Source organism: Chrysochloris asiatica, unplaced genomic scaffold (genome assembly GCF_000296735.1).
Source record: "Chrysochloris asiatica unplaced genomic scaffold, ChrAsi1.0 scaffold00154, whole genome shotgun sequence".
Lineage (NCBI taxonomy): Eukaryota > Metazoa > Chordata > Mammalia > Afrosoricida > Chrysochloridae > Chrysochloris > Chrysochloris asiatica.
The window spans coordinates 7,683,281-7,694,354 of NW_006408672.1; the positions used below are offsets into that span (position 1 = coordinate 7,683,281).

General features: G+C 38.8%; 1 protein-coding gene across 1 annotated transcript in view; it reads right to left on the reverse strand.

Moving 5' to 3' along the window:
• Positions 1-9,103: 9,103 nt before the first annotated feature.
• The window catches only part of WRB (tryptophan rich basic protein), a 39,670-nt gene continuing 37,699 nt past the window's right edge, over positions 9,104-11,074 (reverse strand). The window contains exons 4-5 of the mRNA XM_006870840.1: positions 10,683-10,797; positions 9,104-9,177 (exon numbers count right to left, since the gene is read on the reverse strand). Of these exons, the coding sequence (XP_006870902.1) occupies positions 9,104-9,177; positions 10,683-10,797 (189 nt within the window). The remainder of the gene's footprint in view (positions 9,178-10,682; positions 10,798-11,074) is intronic.

Sequence of the window (11,074 nt, forward strand, 5' to 3'; positions counted from 1 at the left end):
GTTCTAGCTTCCATCTCTTAAATTTTATTCCTTTGCCCTTTCAGTCTATTGTCCACTTCTGGTATTTTATTATTGTTTAGACCTCTTTTTTGCAGGTTTTGAATTGTTTTCAGTGCTACTGCTATCTTATTTGATTATTCCTATAGCAATTTCCTGACTTATTTTTCTCAACCCCTCCGTCAAGCATTTGGATGCATCTCAATATCATTCTCCTGAATTCCCTATCTGGTAGTTGCAAAGCCTGCCCTCCTTACAATGGGAATTCTAGGTCTACCTGCAGCTCATTTGTTTCAGAACTCAGTCTTGTTTCTGGACATGAGCTGAGATTTTCTGTTGCTTTGGGGACATTTTCAATAATTAGATGAATGTATGTTGGTGCTTTCTGATTGCCTCATGGTAGATATGATCAGATGGGCTTCCCTTTTCACTTATTACTCAACTCAGAGTAATTTTAGCAAGTGTTGGCTATCTACACTGCTTTGGTGTATAGCAGCTGGTATTAGCTCTTGCGCAGATGGTGGGATTTTATAGGGTGTGATTGTAGCTTGGTATGACTGCAATTGATATCTGATCTTGGGTAATGTGAGGAGAGAAAGAGCCCCACCACGACCACCACCACCCCAAGGTAGAAAAGGGACCAAAAAAGAATGGACACTTTCAGAGAAAAGGCTAAAATGGTTATTAAAGAAGGAGACAGAAAGAGAGAGTAGCTCAACAACCAGGACAGGTTTACTGGATAAACCTGGGAGGGGCCCCTGACCTGAGTCAAAATCCCCCTCCCCATACAGGCTAGGTGCTTTTATCCTGTAGCATGGGTAAGGGAGGTCATGGTTGTCTTGGATAGGTTGCCGAGCAGTGGTGAGGAGATGTCTGGGCAGATAGGGTGATTGCTTTCTTTTTGGGGTTCGTGAAACTTAACAGCCTAAGAACATTGGAAATGGAAACTTACAACACCCTAAGAGCTTTCTCTCAGACATTAACGTCTATAATCGACATACACACAAAAAAAGTACAAAATAAAATAACTTAACACCCCTTTTTTGGCTTCTTGCCTTCAAGACCACCTGAGAACTATTGTTCCTTATGATGCAACTCAAGATTTTGTTTTCAGCCTTTTTCCTTTTTTGCCTCTCTCACCTCTCAAGCCCATTCAGGTGTTTCTCCTAGTGAGAAATAGCCCAGGGCTGGCCAGAGCTGTCTTTGAAGACCTTCCTGTTTTTAGCTTTTCCTGTTGACTCTTCCCCCTTCAATTCCGGGCCCAGTGATCTCTGCTGAGCAGATCCATACACCTGCATAGTAGAACACTCGGGGGTTTGAGGAAGGGAGGGTGTCTACTAGAGTGGAAGTGCACAAAGATAAATGAACGGACAAAAAAAAAATGTTCACACCTTTATCTGTGACAATCAGTCAGACCTCTGTGATAGGAATGCTCTCTTGATCTTGTATCTGCTCTGCCATGCTCAAGATGGCTGTGCTGGGACTTGCTGGCAGCTGCAAATCAGGAAACACTTTTCTTGCTTCTGCTACAAATTCCACCAGCAGTAACTCTTCGATATTTCCAAATATTCCTTTATATGTAGTTCAGACTTCTGGGACCATTCCCTGAACCTGTTTCATCTGGTATTATTACTGGTGGTCTGCACGGTGTCTCTCCTTAATCCTCCATCAAGCCTCATGGTTCTCAAGATCTGTCTTGAAGTACGATGATTGTGATCAAATAATTTTCATATGTAATTTTGGTGTTAATTAGGGAAGTCAACAGTTTACAATTCAGGATAAAATATGCTCAGAATATAGTTTTTGGAAAGTCTCTCTCTGGTCCTTGCCTCCCTTATGAGGAGGACCCTTTAGAATATAAATGTTTCATAAATAAAAGTTTTTGAAAATATGAATAGAGCAAGAGCTATAATAAATGAGCAAATATATTTAAATTATGTTTATTTAAAATGTCAGAAGACAGACATTTTAAATAAGAAATATATAACTTAAATCAATAAACAAGTTTCATAGCAGGTAAGAACAAGGTGAGAATATACTCGTCAGAGTTATATAGTGGAAAATCATGATGTGATGTTTTGAAGTTAAATGCTCCTGGGTACTGACTTGAGAAATGCTGAAGAGGGGGAGTACGTGAAGCCTAATGCACATGCACATCACTGGAAGGAATACCTTTCATCACACATACACTCAAAATTAAAAAAAAAAAGGTTCTAAATCGTTGTTGCTGTTGTTATGTGCCATGGAGTCGGTTCCAACTCATAGCTACCCTGTACAGGGTTTCCGAGGTTGTAAATCTTTACGGGAGCAGAAAGCCTCATCTTTCTCCCGTGGAACAGCTAGTAGTTTCAAACTGCTGACCCTGAGGTTCGCAGCCTGGTTCGTAACCACTACACTACCAGAGCTCCTAAATCATTAGAGATTGTTAAGTTTCTCAGGAACTATTCTTATTTTTCTTCTCATGTAACTATATCTATGCTACAACTTTACCCTAAGGTTTACATGAATACTCTTCAGTGGCAACCTGGGTGTGCTGTGATCTCTGAATTCTAATACCATCTGTGACCTGCAGCATAGCAGGTACTGTACAGATCAGTTATGTAAGTATTTAGATGTCCCACAAAGAGAATAAAAATCACTGTCATCTAAGATGGTCAGAGAAGACGTTGCAATCTCAAAGGTCTGGTATAGATAAATAATAACAAAAAGCCAATATTGACTCATGATGATCCTGTATATGTCAGAGTAAAAATGTGCTCCATAGGGTTCTCAATGGTTGATTTTTTTTTCTAAAGTAGATGACCAGCATTTCTTCTGAGGCAGCTCTGGGAAAACTTCAATCTCCAACTTCTGGGTTAGCAGCCAAGTGAATTAGCCCTTATTGCCATCCATGGGTTACAGGATATTATGGTAAACACACACACGTGAAGTTGTGTTAGGAAAATCATGGGTGACCTGAGAGTCCAGTCAGGCCAAGGGAGAGTAAATTAGTTTGACTAACATTCCACCCATTTGTATCAGCAACAACAGATAACACACATTAATCCTACACAAGAATAACTATAGATTTGTATATACAAAGACTTCACTTCTTGATTTACCATAAATATAAAGCAAACAAAATTAGCATAAGAGAACATCAGATGTATTTCAAATCAAATGTCTGCTTCCATGTAAAGAGCTATTTATTAACTGTATCCAACATTCTCTAAGAAAAAATACTATCAATAAACACTGCATATAAATACTGCATATAAAGAAAAATGGAACACATAATCTTCAAAATCACGGCTTTGCTTCTTTGTTCATTTTCTATCCTTTACAAGTTGGGGCTAAAAAAAACACAGGCAGGAAACAGGTACGACTTCCCCCCTTCCCAGATATCACTTTTTTTAAAAGTTACTTTACACATATCAATATTCACAATTACATAGAGCATCATGGGAAGCATAAGAATGGTTAACTTTAGAGAACCGGTGACAGTAGGCTGAGGGGTCAGCAGACGTACTTGTCATTGTGTCCTTTTTCTTTTAAATTCAGTATATTTATTATTCATTAAAAACTAAATACAACTTTTGAAAAACCAATAGTGTGAAACAAAGGTGTGACGCTGCAGGATAAACTGGACTGCTAACTGCAAGGTCGGTAGTTCAAACCCACCAGCCACTCTTGGAAACCCCATATAGGGTCACTATGAGTCAGAACCAACTTAACGACCACAGCAAGAATCATCCTGAATCATGAATGTATGCAGAAAGAAAAAATCAATAGCTCTTAACTGTGAATCTTTTCCTCTTAACATCAGGCCAAATACGGGATATGATATACCCATTAGTGATCCCTGAGCATGCTGTCCCTAATTGCTAACTATATATTGTAGAAACTGCTCTTTATTAATTGCAATTACTAAACCAGGAGCCAGACATGTGTCCTCCAAGGACTAAGGATTTGTCAGGGTATTTCAGTCAAGGGACCCTAAACCCTGCAGCTTCTTTTGTCAGCTAAAGCCTCATCCTTCAAGTAACTTCTCCCTCTGTGTGGCCTAAACTTTCCCTGTGTGGTAAGAGACACTAGAAACTGCAACAGGGATCCTAGAACTATATGATGTCTTGCTGTAACACTGGCTGTACTCCCAGTCTGCAACCTCTTTACAGCTAAGAAAACATGGTGCTATTTGAGCCCACAGCATCCTGTAAGTCTGAATTACAGGCAGAACCTGAAACCCATGCTGGTGGCCCTGCAGTGTGACAATAAAGTACCGTAGTACTCTGCCCATCCATAGTATTAGCAGAAATAATAATGATCTACTCATTCATTGGAGTCTTGGTGAGGCACTGTAGGATAAACAATGAACCACAAGTCAGTCTGAACCGCAGGGTTGGTGGTTCAAGCTCACCAGCCGCTCCTTGGAAATCCTATACAGGGTCACTATAAGATTCAGTCAAAACCATCTAGGAAACACTCAGCAACAACCCTCATTCATTAGGGAACTAAAGAATGCAAATGTAATCCTCCAAAAGCTAGTCACAGGAATTTAGCTTTAATGTGCTATAGTTACCCTCGTACTGTTACTTATTGCCAAAGCTCTAAGCCACTTGCCACAGTTATAAATAAATAGGTTATAAGAAGTAAATGACTGTAGGAAGAACAAACAAGATGGCGGATTGGGTGGAAGTGTGCAGTAAGGAGTTCTGTCAGCAACAACACAGAATAAAGGACCAAGCAGGTTCAAGAGATGGTCCCAGCACTCTACATGGCAGCATCACCCTGAACTCAATTGACAAACAGAAGAGTCAAGAACAGAATAAAATTATAAGAACAGAGTATCTGGGAGGTCAGTCTATGATCAAAACAATTACAATGTGAAAAATGGGAAATACAGTGGAACAGAGATCCAGGTGGTGGGAAGGTCGGGTAGATTACTGGATAAAATAGACTGTCTTAAATGGAGGGTAGAACTAATGGAATATAAGGTAACTGCAATGGGGTTGGGGTGGGGGGTTTAGTTTGGGTGTTGGGGAGGGCAATACAAGAAGGGGAGAGGAGGCAGAATAACAAGATCGATAGGGGAATGAGACAGATTTGCATGGTCTAGTGGGACAGATGTAAACAGTGATGCATACTCAACCTTGGAACAACAGGGCTCTGGGATACAGGGATCTAGGTATAGCTTGAAGAGGGTAAATAATACTAAAATCCTTGACTGCCTTATGAATATTAGTTTGCCTTACCTACTATTGTAAGACACTTGAGTGGGATAGAAAGGAATGTTGGGAAACATGATTAGAGAAAACTTGTAAGCCTGTCTTCAGCCTATTACTGATTGGAATACCTAAAAGGTTTAGGTTCTACGACTTGCCCAGTGAAATAGGCCTCTTTCAAAGCCTTTACAGAGTATAGGACCTTAGGTGGAATCCTGAGTCCCACCCAGAAACTTATGAGGTGGGGCATTCCCACTAGAAAGGACAAGCAGACTGGAATAGCTAGTGACAGAAGATACATCTTCATGATGAACCTGACCTATACGCAGAGCGATAGTTACTCTAAATACCAACAGAGGGAAAGAGTCTTCACCCTGTATGTACACAGGATAGATAGGGATGGGCAACTTAAGACATTAGCTACCTAAAATGAGGGGGCAATAAAGGCACGAAGTGACTGGCTTACAAGGTTTCAAAAGGGAGTTTAGTTTAATAAGAGTATGGAGGGAAAGAAAGAGTCCCCATTGAATAGCTATCATCTTATCTAGATGGGTCTGGTGAAAAGATGGGGATAAGATTCGTAAAATTCAATAGTGAATAATTGTTATCATGACTAATTGTGACTGTCACAATTGTAAAGGTAGTTTTGTAACAAAAACAGGGGAGTGGTTAATCTTACAGTCCAGAAACAGAGGACCCTAGGACCATTAAGAGAGGTACACACAGGCAGAATGCAGGACCTTATCCAGAGAAGCAGCAGCACCAGAGATGGAGGCAGAGATGGGGGCATGGAGAGGGGGAGTGGCTGAGGACTCTAGATTCATGGACTAAGAAGAGAGGGACTAAGAGCTGGTGGCCAGGAGGTAGACTTGCAGAATGTGCCCTTTGGAGATGTAAATTATTATATATGCCTGAGTGGGTTTTTTTGTTCATTTGTTTTTTAAAAAGCTAAAATGAATAGAGAGAAATTCTGTTAACTGATGGTACATGGAGGGGATTATAATCATTGTAATGAAACAAGGTGTATGATTTGTTGAATGTAAAACTGATGATGTGCCATGTAAACTTTCACTCAATCCACAATAAAAACCTTAAATTAAAAAAGAAAAAAGAAGTAAGTGACTGTAAGGAAGGATGTCAAATAGCACCTGAAAACATTTATATCAGAATAAAGTGTTTTAAAAGATAGATTTAACAAAATTATACTTTGAGTTTTATTCATAAATACTGCAACCACATAAGCAACACGTCCCCACATACATACACTGCACCTGTCTCATGACATTTCCAGAAGTAAATTTTGGCCTCATTCAACTGTTAAACATATTTTTATAACAAAAGTCTAAGCTATGGTCAAAGAGTCATGAATTGCATTTGTTACTATTCCCATCAATGGAAAATAAAAAACTGAAACTATTTATTTGTTTCTATTAATCTGATAATTTTATCACTCTCATTTTTGAGTTATCCATTGAAACCTTGAACCTAACCAGTACTGAAGTTTGACCATAAATCATGTGCTATCAATTAATGGTGGTGTAGGATAAGCACTAGACTGGTAACCACAAGGTCAGCAGTACAAACCCACCAGCCACTCCTTGGAAACCCTGTACCAGGTTGCCATGAGTCGGAACTGACTAGATGGCACTTGACAACATCAACTGGTAGCATAAACAAAGCCAAACCTGCTCTAGGATAAATGACATCAAGTAGTTATCAATGGGAGTATCAGTTCAACCTGTACAGACAAAATTATCACACTCATCTTCTAACTCTGGCTTTTCATTGGAGGAATAAAGCATAACTTACACACAACCACTCGTGGCTCAACAGTTGAGTTGGAATACCTTAGCAGATCATCTTAAGTGAAACCATAAAGCTCTGCTAGATCTTCTTATTTCAGACTCTCCTGGTGTAGCACTAAGATCACCGGTGGATTGCAAACTATAAGGTCGGCAGTTCAAACCCACCAGCCACTTCTCAAAAACCCTAGACGCAGTTGCTATGGGTCAGAATCAACTCAACGACACTTAACAATTTTATCTTCATTTTGTGCCAATGTCTTTGATCAATGTGCACGAGTCACCTTAGTCATATGCTTGTGAGCATATAAAAAGACCCTTACTTCTTGTACACCTCACACTGGAATTTTTCAGTCTCTATGAGACCCTATCAGTTATCAATTAGATTGTGCACATTCTTTCAATTTATACATCTCAATCTTAGAACCCTTTTAGGATCATGTTAGAATTAAACGCAAGTCCTACACCACCAACTTCAAACTGGAAGTTGTTGTGAGGGTATTCATAAGCAATAATAGAACAGCAAGAGAGTTGTCCATTCATGAATGGACAAAGGAGAAAAAGGAACTGGTGAAAATGCATACGCCGTGGGCCAAGGGAAAAGGTCTGAGTTGGAGAATGGCTTGGGAGTGAACAATTTCTCAAGGGAACAAAATCAAGCTGTCTCTACTGTTGCAATTCGATCACACCAAACTTCTTGCACATGAAAGAGGATTTCAAGACAAGTTTCACTTTACTTTATCAATTCATGAAAGAAATGGCCTTTGTGTAATGATGAGAACCACTGTAGACCACTGTAGCAACTTCCAGATGACTGCAAGCAAAATGATGACAATGAAGGAGTAAACAAAGATTCACCTGTTTTAGAGTAAAACCACAATTTCTTCTGGTGACATTTATTTGTTGATTTCAAAGACAATGATTATGAAAAATTATGTTTCAGTTGAAGACTTATGAAAGCAATTAATATATAAATAACAGCTTGTTCTTATAGTTTGTGGCCCAGGATATTCTCTTACTTACTAGTTTCTACCTTGGCGTGCATTCATCCTCTCTGGTTTCAACCTGGCATCCCATTTTCATCACAAGTCTGTTCACCATTGGTTGTATTTGTTTAGGAAAATAGCTACCTTAAATGTTACCTTGATAACAGTTTTGTCTCAGTTACATTAAACCAATTGGACAGGGGGAAAAATTAAATTGAATATGTAACATGTAAGAAATACTAGTAGAGCACATGTATGTAAATAACGTGAGGGTTGCAGAGTGTGCAAAACCATATACTGTGTGCAATGTTTGCATAAAAGATGGCATATATACATTCAGATCAATTTAATCAAGCATCCTAGCTTTTTTACTTTATTTCATTCTACAGAGCATAAATATTAAATGTTTATATAATATACTTTATTTTAAATGCATTAAATACAAAACATACAATTTGAACACAAAACAATGAATGCATTTTGGTCTCATGAACACACTTACAACACACAATAATGAAATGTTAACGGTTTCAAATAAATAGGCAATCCTACAGAAAGGATTGCCCAACAAATGACATTTTAAACAGAGGAAGACAAAAGCACAGGCAATGCCAACTAGTGTTATTCGTTTAGTAGTACTGTATGAGGTTAAGAACAAATTTTTAAAAATTCTAGTTGTGGTATTTAAATTAAATTACTTTATAATTTGGATTGAAAACAGCACTAAATTGTAAAGTACTTAAAACTGTTAGAAAAGTTTGACTTTCCAAGTGCAAATCTGAAGCAAAAATATGCTGTGCATACATCATGAGTAACAGCAAGTAGGTGGCCTGCAACATTACACATTTTTTATAAATCCAGGATTCTGTCAGTTGGTATACAAGTGTCATAAATTAATCTTTCTGGCTCAGTGATAAGTGTACAAAATCATAATTTGATATGCTAATCATGATCTAAAACTAAGAATCCTATATAAAGTCCAACAACAAATGTGTTCAACAAAGCAACTAACCTGTGTATTTGTTTCTTAAATTAAAAAAAAAAAAGTACAATCTGATTTTGAACCTTGTATGTGACAATCTATTTTAAAGTCTTGTCGCGGCATTCATCTTCCTTTTCAGCTGAAAGGGTGAAGCACAATGGCCACAACTTTGTTACAGACCAAAATCCAACAAGTAATCCCAATACCTCCTGAAAACAAAGAAATCCAACATAAGACAGTATGCTCACAATTCTGCCCACATTTCCTGTCTCTCTTACCTTTTATCTTACAGAAATTTAAGAAAATTTCAATTCCTCTGAGCTTTGTTAGCTAAGACCAAGTGCGTATTCTGTGGGTTCAAATGTAGTTGGTTTTCTAATGATCCCCAAGGCTGGGTTATTACAAAGCAGGAGTCACACTGGACAACTGACTTGTACTTCTCTTCCCCACCAGAGAGATGTACATTACAACTGATAATAGTAATAGACGTAAGAGCTGGGAGCAGGGACTCCTGGTTTTTGCTCTCAAAGAACATTATAAAGAGCAATGGCAGCACTGGGGTTGGGGTCACCCAGTGGTAACTCATGGACTCTACCTCTACTACAGCATATAGAACCCTTGTTGTTTAGTGCCATCAAGTCGATACTGACAGGTTCACAAATACTACTTACTGCAATACTGTAGCTAAAGCACCAGAAATATGATAAAATCAGCAATTATAAAACACTTGTTTTTGTTGTTAGGTGCCATCAAGTAGGTACCGACTCATAGCGACCTTATAGAAGCAACGAAAATACCAGTGCATGTTTGTAGTGCATGCAGACAAAACCATATATGGTTCAAGCCTCGCTGTAACTGAGTAATAATGGCAGTTCTGACCAGAGTGCATTACCAAAAACCAAACCCAATACCACTGACTCGGGGCCACCCTTACAGGATTTCTGATGCTGAAAATTTTACAGTAGGAGAGAGCCTCATCTTCCTCCTATGGAGCAGCTGGTGGGTTTGAACTACTAACCCTGCAGTTACCAGTCCAGTGCTTATCCTACAGCTCCACACCAGCACTCAACACATTAGAAGGTTCAAAGAAGTCCACTAGGAAAAGTTTTAACCTTGTAGATATATTGATGCAAGTAAACTGAGCTGATGAAAAAATGTCTTTATTGTCCTAATTAACTACAGGGATACTTTTATGAGAGGACCTAACAGTTCAAAAAAAAAAAACTCTGGGGACATATGCCAAAACGTTAACAGGGGTAACGGGGTTGTTGTTTTTTAAATTGCCCCAGTACTTCTAATCACTGTAACATGGCATATACTATTTTTAACATTAAAAAAAAAAAAAAATGTTTTTTAAAAATAAAGTGATCAATTGTGACAGAGAGGTGAACAATAATAAAGATGAAAAGAGGCTACAGGCTTTGGGAGGTAGAAGCACTATGTCAATGAATGGGGTATCTGATTCCATGTGCTGGGCATGGATTCTGGAATCAGAGCTGGGTTTGAATTCTAGCTCTGCCACCTAACATTTCAGTGAGGCTGGACAAGTAACTTCTCCAAACCTTAGTTTTTCCCTCTGAGACCTATATAAACCTGAGGCACAAGGTAGCTGCTCACTGAACAAAATGATGGTTATCAGGCCCACCTAACATTCAACCACCCACCACTTCAATCTATCCAGAACTTCCCAGTACATTTTCCAGAGAAATCTTACCTGCTACTCTAGTAGGAAATGCTACGAGGCGATCTAGTGGGGTTATCCACTTACTCGGCACCACAGCCACAGGCACAGAGTAATACTTCCAAATTAGCGAGATCATCAATGCAGCCTGGAAAGACATTTCTAGTGAGCACAAATTACTTATTAACCAGACAACTACCTCAGAAAGATGGGGAAACACTAAAACAAATGACAGAAACTCCAAGCCCTATCATTCCAACCTGCATTCCAACAAAGGGGCTTCAAAAAGTTTGTGGAAAAAAGTTATTAAAAGACAATGCATTTTTATGCACACCAATGTTCATAGCAGCACTATTTACAATAGCAAAAAGATGGAGGCAGCCAAAGTGCCCATCAACTGAAGAATGGATAAACAAACTGTGCTA